The following is a 20,275-nucleotide window of genomic DNA, read 5'->3' on the forward strand; positions in this document are numbered from 1 at the left end:
AAAATATGTGCCAGAGTACATATTGGCCTAAATTTATGAAGAAATTCAATTGTTACATTTTTTTTATTGGATAAGTTTTATGGCAGAATGTAAAAGATATTGTTTTTTTTTTTTCTCAAAATTGTCTTTTTTTGTTTATAGCCAGTGGTGGCTGGTGCTCAATATTTTTTTTTGGGGGGGGGGGTGGCAAACTAGGCAGACGGCAGTGGTCATCCCCCCACCCCCCATGGGAGATGGACAATGGCAATAGTGAATATCCATTCGCTATTATCACACAAGTGGGTGGGCTCGGGGTGCAACGCTCTGCTCCCTGAGCCCACCCTTTTTTGAAGGCAATTAGAGCCTCAAGCTCTAATCATGTGCTAACCATGACCGCGCAATTGTCAGTTAAAGTAACGCAGTGCCGTAATGCAGAAAATTCCCTGGTCATGAAGAGGGGGGGGGTAAATTTTCCAAGGGCAAGTGGATACAATATTGGATTTGTGTTATTTCCACATGCACAGATTTTCTTTACTTAGTTTGCATCAAGAACCCCATAATATGTCCCCCTTCCACCCCCAGGCACACAGCAGCCATGCGGGCTGCTACTTGCGCTGTTACGCCATTGATGCTGTGGTTGCTGCAGCCCAAAGCACGTCATCATGAGCATGAATTCTTCTTATTCTCTCGTAACTGGATAATTACATTTATTTGCAGTCAGACATGAGTGGAATTCCTCTGGGAATTTCCAGAGAAGCCTCTGGGTCAGGCAGGGGGCAGGAATTCCTGAGAAGTGTAATATCTGTGTATAACTCACATGTCACTGCTCCTTGTACCCAAGCCCGCTAAATGCTTGGTGTTTGTTCTGATCCAGTGCTAAAGCCAAACTCCAACCAAAATGTTTTATTTTGTTTTAGAGCGGGGAAAGGTTAAAGACCAAACTCAAAGAGATGGAAATCTACTTGAACAAGATGGGAGAAGTCAAAGATCACCGGGCACAGTGCCGCCTCCTCACACCTGATTTTGACCTCTAACTGCCGTACTACCGTGTCGCAATCGCATGCATTGCACGGCAATCATGGGTTTAACCACTTTAGCCTCGGAAGATTTGGCTGCTGAACGACCGGGCCATTTTCTTGCGTTTCGGCACTGCGTCGCTTTAACCGACAATTACGCGGTCGTGCGACGCTGTACCCAAACAAAATTTACGTCCTTTATTTCCCACAAATATAGCTTTTTTTTGGTGGTATTTGATCACCTCTGCGGTTTTTATTTTTTGCGCTATAAACAAAAAAGGAGCAACAATTTTGAAAAAAACACAATGGGAGTTATTTACGAAAGGCAAATCCACTTTGCACTACAAGTGCACTGCACTGCACATGATTGGATGATAAAATCAGCAGAGCTTCACCTCATTTCATAGCTTCCCCTCAGATCTACGGCAATCGACAGCGAATGCACTTCCCAATGCACTTCCAAGTGCAATTTCAGTGCACTTGTAGTGCAAAGTGGCTTTGCCTTTAGTAAATTAACCCCAATATTTTGTACTTTTTGCTATAATAAATATCCCCATTTTTTTTTAAAAAAAAAGCTAATTTTTTCTCAGTTTAGGCCGATATGTATTCTTCTACATATTTTTGGTAAAAAAAAAATAAAGCGAATATTGATTGGTTTGCACAAAACTTATAGCTTCTACAAAATAGGGGATAGATTTATAGCATTTTTATTATTACTTTTTTTTTTACTAGTAATGGCGGCAATCTGCGATTTTTACCGGACACTTTTGATACATTTTTGGGAACATTGGCATTTATACAGCGATCTGTGCTATAAAAATGCACTAATTACTGTAAAAATGTCACTGGCAGGGAAGGGGTTAACACTAGGGGGCGATCAAGGGGTTAACTGTGTTCCCTGACTGTATGTTCTAACTGTAGAGGGAGGAGACTGACCTAGAGGAAATGACAGATCGTGGTTCCTAGCTATTAGAAACTCACAATCTGCATCTCCTCTCAGAACAGAACAGGTATGGGTTGTGTTTACACATACACGTCCCTGTTCTGCCTCTCGTGCTTGCGATCGCTCGTGGCCGGCGGTCATCGTGACTGTCGGCCACGAGCATCGGCACCCCCCGAGTGAAGCAGGCGCATGCCTGCTATCCCGCTTAAAGGAGCCGACGTATAGTTACGATGGCTCGCGGGATCATGCCGACCTGCCGCAGTATAATGACGGTGGCTGGTCGGCAATCGGTTAAATCAGGTGGAGAAGAAGCAACATATCGCCTCCTCACCACCTGTCAAACACAGTCAGATCACTTTCCAGAGGAGCAGCAGGGCCTGCTGCACTTGTGAATGAGGCCTCAGTTCCATTCGGCAGTGACACCCTTAGGGCTTGTTCACACATAAAACTGGGGAACTTAAAACCCTGTGGTTGAGTCGTAGTTTTACCACCCCCAATCCCTACCCCTTGAGGCAGCAGCCAAAGGTGTACACATGCCGCAGTAGGATTTAAACCCCCTTTTGCTTTTGGTGGGTGCTACCATCTGCCAATGGCGACCCATTTAAATAAATGGGTCACTTTGCAAGCGCCCTGCAACCGCATGCTTCTGCGGAGTCCAAGGGGTTAAAACAGGTGGTGAGAAGGCAACACAACGCTGCCTGCTTTAACCCCTTGTTTGCTGTACTGCACAAGGTTGCAGGCACTTGCAGAGCGGCCTCATTCAGTTGAACGGGTCATGATTGGCAGATGGTTCACCCACCAAGCATGACAGGGGATATAACTCTTGCTGCGGCTGTGACTTGTGTACACCCCTGCCCACTGCAGCTAAAGGGGGTGCGGTTGGGGGGGGGACAAAACACTTCCTAACTATGGGGTTTTACCACCCCCCAAACTGCAAATCTAAATGAACACTTACTGTTCTGAGCCCCCTATAAGGTTGCTTTCACATTGATGTGCTGTGGTTTACCTGCAACGCGGATGCAGTGAAGTGCCACTTTCCTGGGTTAGCTGTGCTTTGCCATAGACTTCTATGATATCCTGCAGGCTTGGTGCACTTTCTGAAAGCACACCAAAATTCCTGCATCCAGAAAGTGTACCAAACCCACAGGATATTGAAATCTATGGCTAAGCACAGCAAACCCGCAGGAGAGCATCAGGTACACAGCACTGCACCCGCGATGTGGGTAAACCGCAGCTCATCAGTGTGAAAGCAGCCCTATACTATTATGCCCAGTGTATTGCTTCACACTGACCTGAGGATCTCTTCTTTCCTGCTGCTGGCACCCCTCTGGAGACCACTAGCTTTACAAGTAGTCCCTCTGCATTGCACTCTGTTTGATGCTCTGGAATGGCGGGTCAGCAAGCCCAGACCGCGATCTACCAGTCACCTGGCCTGGATCTACGGGGTTGTTGACCCCTGGGTTAAACCCTTCATGAAGTTTTTATTGCCATCTGTGTAACTGTTAGGGAGATTTTCCTCTGTTTCCTCTTAGGGCATTTAGTTTAGTCATACCTTACCTGCACTTAATTTGCCAGAGAACCTGTATAATCCAGTGTTAATATTTACGAGAAACTTGTCATGAAATATGGACACTGCCATTCAGTGGCGTACCAACGGTGGGGCGAGGGGGGTGGCCCGCCCCGGGTGCCACACATGGCCCGCCCCGGGTGCCACACATTAGGGGGGTGTCAGCAGGGCCGGTGCAACCGTACCTCCTTGATTGGCTACCCTTCGTTTGCCAGTGAAAGAATGCTAAATTCTGCTGGAGCAGTGACTTTCCCGAGAGGGGCGTGCTAATGTGAGCGCACCTGCTGTCTCACGCGATCTCAGTTCAGCTCTTTATGGCAGCCGGAATTGCTCCCCACCGGCTGCCTTTCTCACTGGCAATACACACAGTGCAACACTGATGAACCCGCCCCCTGCCACGCCTCCTCTGCTATGATGTCTTCTGTGTACACAGACAGGAGGAGGAGCTGGGGAGGAGGCGAGACGCTGCTGTGCATGTGCCGCTCATCTGAGGTCTATCATTATTACACACACACACATTATAGATGATGCTTGCATGGGGGGGCTGATGGGCTGATATAAATTGACACTTGCATGATTTGGGTGTGGGGGAGAGGGTACTGCATGTGCTAGGGGGCGTTTTAGGAAAATCTGCCCCCCCCCCAAAAAAAACACAAGTCCTCCCTCCTCCCAAAGTACTCCCTAGCACATGCAGTACCCTCTCCCCCACCCCTGATTCAAAGAGATGCTGGCTGCTACACAGGGGACAATCATGGCATTGGAGACCCTGGGCACCCCGCTAGAGATGCAGGCCAATCGCCCCAGGTGCTCACACTAGTGCACACCTGCCAGGCAAGTAAGTGGAGCCAGGTGGTGGAACTTTTCCAGCACTGGGATCCAGGACTCAGGGCCGGTTCACACAAATCACACAGGATCACACTGTGCGTTCCTGTGCGATTCACATGTTTTCCAGGTGCAGTACAATTTCAGCCCATTCATTTGAATAGACTGAAATTGTGCTGGACCGCACCAAGAGTTATAAGACGGAACTGAATTGCATGGTACTACTGTACCATATGATCTAATGCAGGTAAACGCATTACATTTGGGACTTGCATTTATGGTGTCATTAGGGTTAACATTGTTATGTGGTGCCAGAGACACACATGGAACGCAGGTTTCCAGGGATCCAGAAGTGTGTGTGTGTGGGGGGGGGCTGTGTAATGTAAAGGGGTCCAGAGGTGTGGGAGGCTGTGTAATGTAAAGGGGTGCAGAGGTATGGGGGCTGTGTAATGTAAAGGAGTGCAGAGGTATGGGGGCTGTGTAATGTAAAGGGGTGCAGAGGTATGGGGGCTGTGTAATGTGAAGGGGTGCAGAGGTATGGGGGCTGTGTAATGTAAAGGGGTGCAGAGGTATGGGGGCTGTGTAATGTAAAGGAGTGCAGAGGTATGGGGGCTGTGTAATGTAAAGGGGTCCAGAGGTATGGGGGCTGTGTAATGTAAAGGAGTCCAGAGGTACGGGGGCTGTGCAGAAAAAAACTTTCAGAAAACAGGAAAAAAAATTTTTTGGGGGGAGGGTGACACCATGTTTTACTGCAACAGGTGACACCAACCCTAGTGACACCACTGGCAGTAGCACACAGAATATTTAAATGAAATTTTGTCAACAGAACTTACCTATTGTCAGATAAGCTGATTTCAAATTTCCAGATGTTTCACTTTTGATCACGTCTTCAATGTTCTTGCCATGCAGCTGGAAAAGAAAAGGGACCACAAAGTTATTTAAAGTGACACTGTCATTATTTGAAAAGGCTTACCCCTCCCAATGTCCCATGCAGATTTCAGCTTGTATTTTGGGCCTTCTCTAGACATGAGTGTTGAGTTCTGTGAAATGCCAAATGGATGGCGGGTGGAGACATGACACCAGCGGGGTTGTCTATGAGACTTACAGCACTTGTCTAGAGTGGGATGGAGTAAAGCAGGAACCGTATTATTCTGGACAACCTTAAGAAACTCTTTTACATTTCTTGGATGAAAACCTGCAGAAAATTACTTTACAGCAGAGGTAAGGATATAACATATCTAAAGATAGTAAAATTACTCTGCCCATAGATGGATTTTAAATTTAATAGGTTTGCATTTCAAACTAATTTTACCCAGAAGAATAAAAAAAACATGCCTTTTTGTTAAAACAAACAATGGGTGGACAAGTGGTTAACCTACGCTTACTCAATACTTACAATCTCATATGCTTTAAATGTGGCTCTAAGCTGCATGTAGTTCCTTGTTGCCAAGATAACATTGAACTCTGATTCATCGGTACCCCATCGATCCTGTCCAGCCTAATAAAACAAATAAGATGCTAACAGAGAAATAATAAACACATTCTATTTCTGTTAGTCCAATTTTATCACATCCAGGACATTCAGATTATTATATTTCCAAGAAAATGTAGTGCATAATAAATTAAATAACCCCAGTTTTTGTTTTTAAACATGATTGCCTATAATAATGATAAATGTTTGTGTCTATAACAGTTGGAAACCTATAGATCTAGAAAATGACAACACAGTGAATATTTAAAGATAACTTGTCACCAATTTAAAATATTGAAGGTAAAAGCACAAAAAAACAAGTATTTTAAATACTTACTTGCAACATTTTTCCTTTCCATAGATTATTTTTTATTGACTTTCAACATGCATCTCAACTTGTTAGCAAATGAGGGGGAATACCAAAGAGTAGGGGTAGACAACTGGTCCATCGTAATCTACTGGTCAATTGTCATGCAAAGGGTAGATCACATTTCTTACTACTGACCTCTATGTTATTTACTATTGACCCCAGAACTCTGCATTACTTATTGCTGACATCTGAACTATATGTTACATTGTTGTTGTTGCTGCTCAGTCGTTTAGTCGTGTCTGACTGTTCGTGACCTCATGCACTATAGCGCGCCAGGCTTATCTGTCCTCCACTGTCTGCCGGAGCTTGCTTAACTTTATGCTCATCGTTTCGATGATGCTATCCAGTGGCGGCTGGTTGGTTTTTTTTTTTGGGGGGGGGGTAGGGGTTTGGCGGTGCGGTGACACTACCCAACCCCCCCCAGCAGCTCCAGTGTCCTCTCCTCCAGCAAGGCGGACCCCATCTGGGTGGCGGGTGTAGGACAACAGGCTACGGGCAGCGGCTCCGGTGTGCTCGCCTCCAACATGGTGGTTTCCGCCGTGCGTCTCCTCCTCCTAGGAGTTAGGCGTCCAATAGGATTGCCTAATGTTTTGGTCAATCAGGAAACGGGTCTCACAACCCGCTTCCTGATTGGTGGGGAGGAGATTTAGCGTGAAAATAGCGAATATTCATTTGCTATTGTCACACAACTGAGTGGAACTGTGTGGGGTGGGGTCCACCCCCCACCTTTTTTTAAAGCCTATTAGAGCCTCTGGCTCTAATCACGTGCTTAAACCCCCCCCATTGGAATCCATTGTCCAGCGCCCTGTATGTAGATCAGGGGGCCGGACGCATAGATAGGGGGTGCGGCACCGTGCGCCCCTAATGGATGGGCCGCCACTGATGCTATCTATCCATCTTATTTACTGTCGTACTCTTCTCCTTTTTCCTTCCATGTTACATACTGTACTTCTAACCCCTGCACTGTGTATTACATACTACTGACCTCTGCATTCTGCATTACTTACTCCTGACCCTGTACTCTGCGTTGCCTACTGTTGACCTCTGAACTCTGTGTTACATAGTCTTGGCTCCTTCACTTTGCTTTACATACTACTGAGCTCTGAATTCTGTATTACTTGCTATTGATCCCTGTACTCTGCATTTCATACTACTGACCTCTGAACTCTGCATTACTTACTCCTGATCCCTGCACTCTGCATTGCCTATGGCTGACCTCTGTACACTGCATTACTTACTACTGACTTCTGAATGCTGCGTTATCTACTATACTGGACTCTTAACCCTGAGTTACTAACTCCTGACCCCTGCAGTCTGCATTACTTACTGCTAACCCCTGCACTCTGCATTATATACTACTGACCTCTGAACTCTCCATTAGTTACTGCTGTCCCCAGGAAAAAAGTCTTCTAATTTCTGTCTCTGTTAGAGATTTTCTCTCACTTCCGTCTGGTAAAACATTGTCAGTAGGATAGGAAATGAGCCCCAGATAGGAGTAAAAACTGACATGGGTCCCAACCTGACAAGAGATCTAACCCTTCCACATTCTTTCCAAAACTAAAAATAATAATAAACACGTTTTTTAGCCTTTTCACTGCCAGAGCTGTTTTTTTGCATTTTTTTGCACACATGTTAAAAAATTATTTTAAGCCTAAAGATTAAAGATTATTCAACACTTTTTTGAATATTTTCCAAAATTTCAGCCTTTCCCAGCTTTCTAGAATGGCCTATTTCCTATTTTTACTGATTTTGTTTTTTCTTGTTCTACTGTTTTGTACTGATGTGTTGCTATGAATATTTTTGGATGAATTTATAGCATATTTATTTGTTATTTGTTAGATTTTAAGACCATGTGCTGTTTTAAGAAGTGAAGGCTCCCCCTATTGATAGGCAAATTAACCAGTTGGACTGGTGCATGAGCTAAGCAGAGTAAGCTCTTTACAGGATATGATGTAGAGGAAATTAGGGGGAGGGGAGGACTTTGAACAGGCATGGGGTCAGACAAAGAACAGAGTTGTTTTGAGAACACAAAGGAGCAACATGTGTGCTGGAAGTTGGAGGACTTTGGAGAACGCTGTTGGACTCTGAACAAAGAATCATGAAGAAGATTCTATTGCAAAGTTGAGTAGCTGTTTAGTATATTTATTGCCTACATATTGTACATGCTTATTTAATAGGAATACAGTCAACTTGTGCATATTATAGGCATATTTTGTTATACTTTGCATGCTATGAACTGTGTATCGTGCAGTTATGTGCGGCTTTTCTGTTTAGTAAAAGTATTAATAAACAACAGAGGTCTAAGCTTCCTTGGCTTTATTGCAAGGTGACCTTAATAAACAACAAGCAAAATGTTTTGGGGGCTTGTCTGGGATTTAATCTAAAGCTCAACTGAAGCAGTCCTGTTTTCTGTGGTGTACAACGTAGCTTGTGCTAAGTAAAAATGCTTCACAAGCTGTTTAGTAAAAGCACAATAATACACTGCAGAATTCTGAGCTTCCTTGCTTATAACGCAAAGTAAGATGAAAGAAAAATAAGGAAACAAATTGTTTACAAGAGAGCAAATGAAAATATCATAGTGATAAGCCAATGATTTCTGCTCCAACAAATGGAATTATCTTATCTGTGCAAAATTCAATATGTGTATCTGTTTCTTTATCTGCTTTCTTTAATTTAGGTACAAATTGTACTGTGTGGCCCTTTGGATGTTGGGAGCCACACTTGAGGTCCTCTACATTCCCCAAGTTGACCACCACTAGATAAATATTATTCCAATTCCAGCCTTACTTTGTCAGCTTCTCTTTGATAAGCGCACCCAATCCTGGTTACACAATAACATTGTTCTTCATTGTACCCAACTTCTCCTCACCACTGTGCGCCACAAACCCTCTGCTCTTCAATGGGGCTGTTTAAAGGGTACCTAAAATCAAAACTTTTTTTAAAGTTTTGGATATTTGTGTCCCAGCTCAGAAGATTCACCAATTCTATTTGTACTGGTGACAATTTTCACTGGGACTAAAAGTAATGAGAAATTTTGAGTTGTCATTACAAAACAGGAATAGAAGGGAAGTCTTCCAATGGGTAGACTTGTTCAGACGACATCTGTCCAAGACGCAATTTCCCTTTACTTTGGAGAGAATTACTCTCATTCCTGTCTGCCTATGTGACAGGAAGTGAAGAGAAATCTTAATGTGACACAGATGGCAAAAATACCTGACAGGTGTATTAACTATTGCCTACTCCCATTCAAAATGAAAAAAAAAAACTTTTTTTGGCTTGAGATACGCTTTAAGTTCTGAGTTGTGTGATGACTACAATAACTCAACCCGTGCATGCCTGGCTGAGCTATTAAGGATGTATCCCCTAATCCTCTGGACTATGGGGGGATCCTCAGTTTGCGTGAGCAAGGAACAGAGCATCACTCAGAGATAAATGTTGCCTTGCTAGGTCCATGCACAATACCTCCACCCACCCCCAACATTGTGGCAATCACAGTGCCTTTTGGGACATGTAGTCTGGCAGTACTGCGTTTCCCTCCTTCTGCTAGAGCTGCATAGGTGGATGGTTGAGTTATCTAAATCATGTGAATGTCACAATAAAATTATTTTAAAGGTATTTAGAGGCAAAAAAAGCAAATAAAAATAGAAACAGATAAACAGCAAGCAGGAGGAAACTGGATTGCTTGATTAGTACGTTTTTGGAAATTTTTCTTTAAATGGAATATATTCATAGTATATAGTATATTATAGTATAGTACATAGTATATTCACTGTCATTTCAGAGACATAAAGTTATTACTTACTTCATATAACCTTTGGGCATCTTCGCCAGCAAGTTTTTGATCAATTTCTAGACCTTCATCCCGATTTGCCTACCAAGAAACAAAATGGACAATTATATGTAGCACCCTGGTGTTTAGGCAGGGTTGCTAACAAATTTAGTTTGCCATGTAGTAATTGTCCACTGATTCCTCTCTTTTTCTGGAATTGCTGCACCTTTTCTCTTCTGTCACTACATGGCACTGTGGCTGATGACATTAGATCGACAGGGGCATAGCAAGGTCAGATTATGAATGGATGGGGTGTCTCAGCCAATTGGCAGGGGTTTCTTTAGTCCCTTGGCCTGCTGGGAGAGCCTATTTATTTGGGTGGAGTCAGGTGATCAGAGGGTCCTGTGCCACCCGGACGGCTGTCTGGGTGGACGTGTGTTATGTCGACCCGGGTTGCTAGGCCAGAAGCCAGAGGCCTATCCCAGGAACATCTGGCAGCTAGAGTGTCTGAAGCCTATCTAGGAGCAGGAGAAGCTGCGTAGGGTTGGGACTGCAGGATTGGAGTCCAACCAAGTTACAGAGTTTCCCGCCAGATGGGGAACCAGTTAAAGGGGAAGCAGTCGCCACTAAGGGACCATCCACCTTATTACTGGAGACTACTGTGAGTAAGCTCAAGCAAGTACCTGAGCAGTCTTCTCACCAGCCAGGGACGGTGAAGAAGTGGGAAAGCTTCAGCAAGTGCCAGGGATCTAGCGGGTTTGCCGGGGTGACGGTTGAGGAGTATACAGCGGGTTTTGTTGTGGAAGAGCTCAGGAGATCCAGTGACGACTGGGATCTGGAAGTCTAGTGAGAGACTGGATGCTCAGTGAGTGAAGACCTACAGTGGGATACTGTGAGATAAGGGAAGAACTATTCTGTGTTACTAAGAGTTATGTACGACTACCTTTAGTGACTGTTACAAGTTCAGTTGCCATAGGAGACAGCGGTCCTACCTATACATATGTGGCATCCAGCTGGAGGCCTTTCTCTGTATAGCTATCTACCTATAGTGTCTCGGAGTCTGCCAATTACCATTGCATCTACCTAAGGGTGTCCTGGCCCTAACCCGCTTTCCCACAGTTCCAGTTAAGAGCCCCGAGGGCTTTCACACTGGAGCGATGCGCTGGCAGGACGGTAAAAAAAGTCCTGCCAGCAGCATCTTCGGAGCGGTGAAGGAGCAGTGTGTATACCGCTCCTTTACCGCTCCTGCCCATTGAAATCAATGGGACGGCACGGCTATACCGCCTGCAAAGCGCCTCTGCGGTGGTATTTAACCCTTTCTCGGCCGCTAGCGGGGGGTAAAACCGTCCCGCTAGCGGCCGCATACCGACGGTAAAACGCCGCTAATAATAGCGGCGTTTTACCGCCGACGCCACCCCCCGCCCCAGTGTGAAAGGGCTCTAAAGGGTTGAATTGCTAAAAGGAAAAAGACGAAAACGTTCAGTTGCACTCTGCAAGTGAAGTTGCTCCAGAGCTTCGTAAATGAGCAGAAACTCTGATGACTTCCATCATCCAATGAATGTGCATTCAAGCAAAAAATGTGCAAGCAAAAATTATTTTCCTTGCAGGTGATTGGGTACTCTGCGCAAAGTAAAGCCTTACCTCGTTTACTAAGCTCTGGAGCAACTGCACTTGCAGAGGGCAACTGTACTTTGAAAAGTGCACAGTCTATTTGCCTTTAGTAAATCAACCCCTTAGTGTCTTTAAAAACAAAGAAAAAGAGGTGCCTGCAGTCCATCCACAATCTGTAATCCAGGATAGCTGTAGTGAACCAATCCAGCCCACCCCATTTGTTGAGAACATCCCCTCTGTTTACTTGGTTGTAATGGGGAAAATGTATTCCAAAACACAGCCAATGTAGGTTGTCGCTCACAAGTCAGTGATACTAAGAAGCTTAGTGGAGAATCAAACCTGTCTCGGAAGTTTGAAGGTGAGAAGCCTGCAGGAGAGGAGACATTACAGTCATGTCTCTGGCAGTCTGTGGGGGAGATTTACTAAAATTGGTGCACAGTGAATCTTGTGTAGCTCTGCATAATAACCAATCAGCTTCCAGGTTTTGTCAAAGCTTGATTGAACACGCTAAAGTTAGAAGCTGATTGGTTACTATGCACATCTGTACCAGATTCTGAGTGCTCCAGTTTTAGTAAATCACCCACTGTGTCTCCTACCTTCCTTCTGTTCAAGTACAGTTGCTCCAGAACTTAGTAAATGAACAGAGGCTCTGCTGACTTTCATCATCCAATCACGTGCAAGCAAAAATGCTGTTTTTTTTACATTTTCCTTGCACGTGATTGGGTACTCTTTGCAAAGTGAAGGTTTACCTTATTTACTAAGCTCTGGAGCAACTGCACTTCGTGAAGTGCGCAGTCTATTAGGCTTTAGTAAATCAGCCTCTGTGTTGCAGAGGCATCCAGTATCAATAAAGGTTAGTTTAATAGATTAACACACCATACAACTAAGTGTTTTAGCCTTCCCTAAATGTATTTGGTAGCCAATATAACAACATGATTTTATTTGAATCTCTGTATTAAGCCCCACATACACCCTGTACTTTTAATGGCCCATCCTTATATCTAGACCTAGGGTTGGTAACCCGTTGATCGCGATCTACCTGTCGATCTCGAGAAGCCGACAGGTACATCACGATTAGGTCTGTGCCAAGCCGTTCTCCCAGTCTCTGCCAGTGTTCTGTCAAAGGAGCCAACTCGTCTAAATCTCTAGTTACGTCACTTCCGGTTTCTCTCCAGCAACAGTAATTGCAGATTTCGATGACGTGCCTCTTTTCACAGAACACAGCCAGCGTATACACTACAGTAGACGACACGTTGGCTGTTTAGATACAAAAACAGCTAAGCAGTAAAAAAGTTGTCGCCTCCTTGGAGGCGGCCATCTTGTTGGTTACTAGCGGGTGGACTAACAATGTCCACTCATTGTATTGTCTACTGTAGTGTACATGGTGGCAGTGTTCTGTGTAAACAGGCACCTCGTCAAAATCTGCAATTACTGTTGCTGGAGAGAAACTGGAAGTGACGTTATTGGAGATTTTCACGAGTTGGCTCTTTTGACAGAACATCAACGTCGGTCCCTTCACTAGCAGAGCAGAGTGAGAGGCAGCACAGTACTGGATGGAGGGCAGGACCGGGAGCTGCTTTAGTTAGCTTTGCAAGTTAACCAGCAGGTGATTGGTTGTTAGACGGTCCTAGCAACCAATCATCAGCTTGTAAACATGGAAAGTTAACTAGAGCAGCTCCCGATCCCGCCCTCAATCCAGCACTGTGCTGTCTCTTACCCCTCTGTGATGTAAGGTAGGAGAGAACAATCTACAGCTGTGTGTTGTGATCACTTCTTTCTTAGGGGGCGACAGAGGAAATAGCAATAATGCAGGGGGGGCAGAGGAGAGGACACTACTGTGGGGGGAGCAGAGGACACTACTGTGGGGGAGAGGGGGTTGGAGAGAACACTGCTATGGTGGGCAGAGGACACTACTGGGGGGGTTGGTGCAGAGGACACTGCTATGGGGGGCAGAGGATATTACTGTGGGGGGGGGGGTTGGCAGAGGACACTGCTATGGGGTGGCAGAGGGCACTGCAGGGGGGGGCAGAGGACAATACTGTGGGGGGGTTGGTGCAGAGGACACTGCTATGGGGGGCAGAGGATATTACTGTGGGGGGGGGGGGTTGGCAGAGGACACTGCTATGGGGTGGCAGAGGGCACTACAGGAGGGGGGGCAGAGGACACTACTGTGGGGGGGGTTGCAGAAGACACTACTATGTGTGGGGGGTCAGAGGACACTAAAGTGTGTGTGTGGGGGGGGATGCAGATGACGGTGCTATGGGGGGGCAGAGGGCACTATAGTAGAGGGGGATGGCAGAGGACACTGCTATGGGGGGGCAGAGAACACTGCTTTGGGGGGGCACAGGACACTACTGTTTGGGGGGGTCAGAGGACACTACCATGTGTGGGGGGTCAGAGGACACTAAAATGTGTGTGTGTGTGTGTGTGTGTGTGTGTGTGTGTGGGGAGAGGGGAGTAGAGGACACTACAGTGGTGGTGGGGGGGGGGCATAGTATATTACTGGGGGATATGATGTGAAAGTGGGCAGAGGATACAGCTGGAAAGGTGGTGGCAGAGCATACTACTGTGGGGGGAGGAGGTGATTTGAAGCGGGGCATAAGACACTACTGTGACACAGTGGGGGATATTTACTAAAGCTGGTGCACTCGGAATATGGTGTAGGTATGCATGGTAGCTTTGACAATAAAACCTGGAAGCTGGTCGGTTTCTATGCAGAGCTGCACCAGATTTTGCACTCTCCAGCTTTAGTAAATAACCCCCATAATGTGTTTTTGTTGGAGGATTTATTTTTATTTTTTTTAAAGAGCGACAACGACAGGGATCTTTGATTTTTCTACATGTTGTCCAGGTAGATTGCAACCTCTGAAAGGCTGCCTACCTCTACCCCCTTAGACTGTATATTGCATACCTGTTGTGTAGAAAGTGGTGAATAGGTACAAAATGCATAAATATGGTGTTTTATTCCAACAAATAAACCTTTTTTGAAGACAACAAATCTCCTGACTTCTCTCTCCTACATGAAAACTTAATGATAGCAGGTGCCTCTTCAACATAAAGCCTTTTGGGGTATTTTCAGACACTTCCTTCACTAATGCATCAATCATCCTATACAAAGTCCAAGTAGAGAGACAAAGGTTTGGTTCTCTCCATTGTGGACCACAAACAAGGACCAAGGTCTGCTTAGAGACAGATATATTCTCCACAGGCTTAAAGTCAGATTGCATACCATTCCAATGGTTTATTGCAACCTACCCATATGTAAAGTACCCTATACGAGCAGGGCCCTCTGATTCCTCCTGTATTGAATTGTATTGTAACTGTACTGTCTGCCTTAACGCTGTAAAGCTCTGCGCAAACTGTTGGCGCTATATAAATACTGATTAATAATAATAATAATAATAATAATATTAGTGGGTTCTCCTGTCTCTTTCTACTTTTACTTTACTTTTTTTTTTAAGTAAAAAACCTATAATGATTAAAGAAATCCCGTTGCCTAAATCACAAAAAATAGAAAGTGATAGTAGTAGGTTTCCTTTATTCATTTGGTAATTTTTATGATCAATAGCTGGTCAAAAGTGGTTGACACTACTAGAAAATTGGCAAAGTAGAGGCCCATCCAACCATCCTGAATTGCACAAGGCACAATACTGGGGTCTAGTCCTAGTGGCGTGTGCCAGAATGCATAGTCCATTACCCATCAACATTATAGGCAGATAATCTTCTGCCATGGTTTCCTGCATTGTCCAAATGCTGATGCCACTTCTAGAAGCATGTGGACAAGGTGTTGTGCTGTATGTCATCTCCATGCCCCTCTTTCTCAAGATCTAATGTTTAATTTGCATTTTATTCCCCATTTCACTGCACAGAAAAAAAAATCTAAGAATTCAGCAAGAGGAGTTCACAGAGTTCACAGCAAATTTAGCTGCAAAAACATTCAATTCACATCACCAAGATTATACGTTCCCTAGTACGCATTTACCGTCTCAAAACAGTGACATTGCCGACAAATCTAACCACAGCTAATTTAGGTATTGAGACTGAAATCCTGAGAGTAAAGGAAAGCAAATATCCCTTATAATACAGGCAAAGGGACCTGACTCATCTGTCTGGAGGGATGTTTTTAATAGAATTTCTTTCCCTATTCTTGTCTTTATTGAGATGGTCAGTGATACAAACCACAGAATAATTTTTTCAGGTAAAACAAGCTGCAAAATTCTGCACACGCAGTTTTTGTTTTAAGGGAAATTAGAATGGTTTGTAGTCAATTGTATGATTAAATATGTATATAACTGATAAGTTTACATACAGAATATTTTTCCAAAACCAGTGGGAAAATCTTTGTTAGAAATAGAAATGTAATGCAAAGTGCTTCCATGTCACTGTGTCTGTAAAGTATACTGGACTTTTTAGTAATGTAGCGCTGGTAGATTTTTAATCTACCGCTGATAGGTAAATCTTGTGGGTTACTTGTTAGGTGAAGTTAGCTTTGCCTCTGTTCCAGCTTGGCTGAGTTGGGTGTAGTTCCACACTGTGCCGGTGGGTGTCGTTGTCACCATGGGCTGGTGTTGGAAAGGCAACGTGTTGAAGCGTATGAGTGCTCCTCTGTCCCGGAGACAACTCGGTGGAGGTGGTCCTCCGAGTTGCATTCTGGGAGAGGGTATTTATGGGACAGACGCCATGTTTAGGGGTTTGTTTCAGCCACCTGCTGGCCCTCCTGGCCGAAAGGTATGCGTTAAGAGTACCACCTCGTGGTCCTCCGGAAGAGAGGCCCATGCCGCTGTGGCGTGTGGGTGGGCCCAGAAGCCTGTCTGGGGCCTACCACAGCAGCGGAGGAATGGTCCTTAGCTGTCTATCCTGAGTGAAGAAGCTGGACAACCGAGGAGATCCCAGGGGAGGACCCGTCATGGAAGGATCATGCAGAGTGCTGGTCTGGAGAGGGGCCTGGTCACTCGGTTGGAGGACCTATCCTGAAGTAATCTTATTGCATAGTACTGCTAGGTTGGCTTAAAGGTTAAAGACTGTGTCTGACATTCATCGCAAACCAATAAATCCTGTGGCAGAGGATCGTACAGGTTATTCCAAACAAGTCTGTGGCAGAGACTTTTGTTCGTGCTGCGTACTGGCTGCTAGGCAAGTGAGAGAGGCCTATCCAGGCGGGCAAAGATTGAATCCCACAAGGGGAGTGCATTCAACTACAAGTGTTCAATTCCAAAGAATGTTCTAAAGAATACTAAGGAAAGGTATTTGAGCTTCCCTGCAACTATCCTTCTGCCTCTTTCCTGCTACTTCCTTTATTACTTGTTCATTAAAGCATTGGAAAATATACTCAAGTGTTTGGTGCTTATATCGTCCAGAGGTAAACTCAACGGGACCCTAGACCCGGTGCCGGTGAAATAGAGGTATCGAGAATGAAGGTAACAGCTCACTTTAAACCCGCAGCTCCACCAAGAGTTAGTGCTACAGTAAGAAGGACCAGCAATAGCTTATCATTTTCTGACTGCCCCTGACTTAAAACCTGATTTGGAGCTGTATGAGCTAGAGGAGGGAGTTGTTCCATCTCTGAGCCATTAAGCTATGTGTGGACTAAATAGCAAATAAAATGACAGCCTATTAAGTCTTATCAAGTTGCATTAAACCCAAACTCAGGGAAATTGTTACCTTGCAATGGGAATATACCCACATTGGAAGGTTTAACTTCTTGTTTCTGTCTAGGGAATAAAAAAAATATTTTACTTAACTGATCCTCTGCTCCTTCGGCAGACAGCACTCCCCTATTCTGGACTGTCCCTTGGTGTCATCAGGTCCAATGTAGGACTATGGTCATTGCATTGGTCTTGATGATGTCAGGGCCTTAGATCGATGAAGTATGGAAGAGAAAACACTGTGGGGACTAATCTAGCAGCATGAAGGGTTCGGAAAGTAAATCTTCTTCTCTATGACCCCTAGACCTAAATGAGCAATTAACCCTTGCGGTGTGGGTGCAGCCCAACTGCAAGGTAATATTTTCAAGTTTCCTGGAAGTTGGGCTTCAAGTCCTACCTCCTCTTAGCACTAAGCCCCACCCCCATCATTTAACTGTCATTTAACTGTGCTAAGCCTAGTACTTACCATTTGTTTTTGTTTTTTTCGTTCAACCCAGCAGGTTGAACGAAAAAAAAAAAAACCTGACAGCTTCAGTCGGAGCCACTGTACTAGCAACCCAATGTTAGTATAGCAATCTCCCCTGCTGTTCTATTGTGTTCTAACAGGGAGGTGCCTCGCCCGCCAGAACACTCTGGTCAGTGCTCTCAGCAATTGGCTGAGATTGCTGATCGGGAGGCGGTCGGCTGATGGTTTTCTAGCATGCTCGTCCGACAGAAGCCAGCCGAATGGCCGGCTTCTGTCGAACCAGTTGCCATACACACAGGCCGAATGGCGATCTGTTTTTTTATTGAAAAGGCCAATGTTGCCCAACATTCGGCCCGTGTGTACTAGGCTTTAGGTTATTGAATGGAGCTTAGCACCAAACAGTAGGGCTTAATCCTGGCTTGAGTAAAAGTTAAGATCCCATTAATAGCCCTATCCTAGAATCCAAGGGGTTCCTTATGATCACATAGAAGATGTAGGCACCATAATGTGCCTGGACTATTGTTAACTTAGAAAAGTTTGGGCCATCCCAGATTCACGTTAAGAGCAAAGACTTTTTCTAGTGCTAGTCACAGAAACATTCCTTCATGCTGGCAATTTTCTGCCATCTTAAAAGGGTTTGGTATAATGTACCTGCAGCAGTGACACCAGAATCTTCTTGAAGTATCCGCTGGTATCACTTTTTACATCGTCCTCCAAGTCTCTGTCGAACACTAAGGAGAAATAAAAAATGTGTCAAATATGAAAAAAAATAGAATTGCTGTCATTTAAAACTAAGAAAAATGTACTTACGCTTTTTGTAGGATGCTTTTATGTTGCGTATTTGCTGGAAAAGAGAGAAAGATTGACATATTCAGAACTTGAAGATGATCTAAAAAAAGACATGCTGGTAGGTCAATTAACTTCTGTCCAGTGGTGGCTGGTGCTCGAAATTTTGAGGGGAGCAACAAACAAACCTGGCTCCACTCACTTGCACAAACCCCCGGCACTTGCATTAAATCCCCCCCCCCCCCGAACTCAGACTAAACCCCCCACCCCGGCACTCGTTTACACTTAACCCCCCAGCGCTTGCCCGATCAGGAAGGCAGCGATCCACTCACCCCCCCAGTGCTCGATTAAACGACCAGGAAGGTGGCAATCCATGGCCTTACCTTGCTGCGGAAGAGGTGCGGGGAGGAGGTTGCAGAGGGAAGAGCCAGGGCCATTGCTTCTCCTTCTGGCTGAACAGGGAGTGGGTTCTGAGACCCCTGGCCAATCAGGTCTCAGGACCCGCTTCCTGATTGGCCGTGAGGAGAAGCAGGAAGACATTAGCGAAAATGAATTCGCTAATGTCCCACAAGTGAGCCCACCCTTTTTGAAGCCGTATAGGCTCTAATCACGTGCTTCTAGAAAAAAAAATAAATTGAAATCCATGCATGCAGTGCCCTGCATGGAGATTAGGGGCCGGGCGCATGGATTAGGGGGGGCAACCCCCTAATGAGTAGGCCGCCACTGGTTCTGTCTACTATATGTGTACATGTGAGTATGCATGTGTGATTGTAAGTTCCTTGAGGGCAGGGACTAATGTGAATGTACAGTATGTAATGTACTGCAGAAATTGTTCATGCTATATAAATACCAAAGAAAATGAATAAGCTATTGCGCTGTCATTTAATGGGGCACATAAGAGGGCCAGGAAAGTGGTAGGTAACACCAGGTGAAGTGGATGCAGCTCCTCTCAGATTAGGAGATCCTAATGCACATATAAAAACTAAACACAAGAGGACGCCTCCATCTAGGTGTAGCGATTTATTTAAAAAAAATATAAAAGACAATAAAAATGCACTCACTAGTTAAAAGTGGATCAAGGCTTGTTATAAACCCAAATAGACCTCCATAATATCACCGTGAGGCTGCAGAGCTCTGCAGGCAAGTGAAGCCGAAGCAGAGTTATTGACGGAAGTACAGCTTTCAGGCTTCAGGTTACAGCAGCTTACAGAAGTAGCAAGATGGCTGCGGCTCTAAACAGCACCTCTCTCGGCTGGCCACATGTCTGCAGAGCTCTGCAGGCTCATGGTGATCCTATGGAGGTCTATATGGGTTTATGACAAGACTTGATCTACTTTCAACTAGTGAGTGCATTTTGATTGTCTTTTATATTTTTTTAAATAAATCTCTACACCTAGATCAGTGGTTCTCAACCTGGGGGTCGGGACCCCCTCGGGGGTCGAATGACGATTTGCCAGGGGTCACTGAATCCTGGGCTGTTCCTGAAGCCTGGCACCGCTCTTCTAGCCTTTTTGCGACCGCCCAGCAGGGCTGTCCCTGGAGCCCGCGGCCGCCCACTTAGCCTCTTCGCAGCCGCCCATTCAGTTCACGGCATGGCTGGAGTGCAGAGATTAGAGGTCAGCTGACTGGTTAAGAATGTGAAGTGGGAGGGGCTGGAGGAGACCCTATCTCCTGATTTCAGCATAGGTGTCACTGCTACGAGACACCACAAAGTCGAAGACACAGTGACTAACACTACCTGTGATTATAGTTGCCATTAAAAGTCCTCACTACAGTTCTCGGACCAGCACTGCCACTGATTCCACCCCCCACCAAGAACGAATAAAAATA

At 45.1% G+C, this 20,275-nt stretch overlaps 1 protein-coding gene across 1 annotated transcript in view; it reads right to left on the minus strand.

Annotated features, from left to right (window-relative positions):
• The window catches only part of ANXA13 (annexin A13), a 69,313-nt gene that overhangs the window by 16,195 nt on the left and 32,843 nt on the right, over positions 1–20,275 (minus strand). Inside the window, exons 5-9 of the mRNA XM_073632219.1 lie at positions 18,470–18,503; positions 18,311–18,390; positions 9,971–10,039; positions 5,724–5,825; positions 5,161–5,236 (exon numbers count right to left, since the gene is read on the minus strand). Of these exons, the coding sequence (XP_073488320.1) occupies positions 5,161–5,236; positions 5,724–5,825; positions 9,971–10,039; positions 18,311–18,390; positions 18,470–18,503 (361 nt within the window). The remainder of the gene's footprint in view (positions 1–5,160; positions 5,237–5,723; positions 5,826–9,970; positions 10,040–18,310; positions 18,391–18,469; positions 18,504–20,275) is intronic.

The sequence above is a fragment of the Aquarana catesbeiana genome, linkage group LG05 (genome assembly GCF_042186555.1).
Source record: "Aquarana catesbeiana isolate 2022-GZ linkage group LG05, ASM4218655v1, whole genome shotgun sequence".
Lineage (NCBI taxonomy): Eukaryota > Metazoa > Chordata > Amphibia > Anura > Ranidae > Aquarana > Aquarana catesbeiana.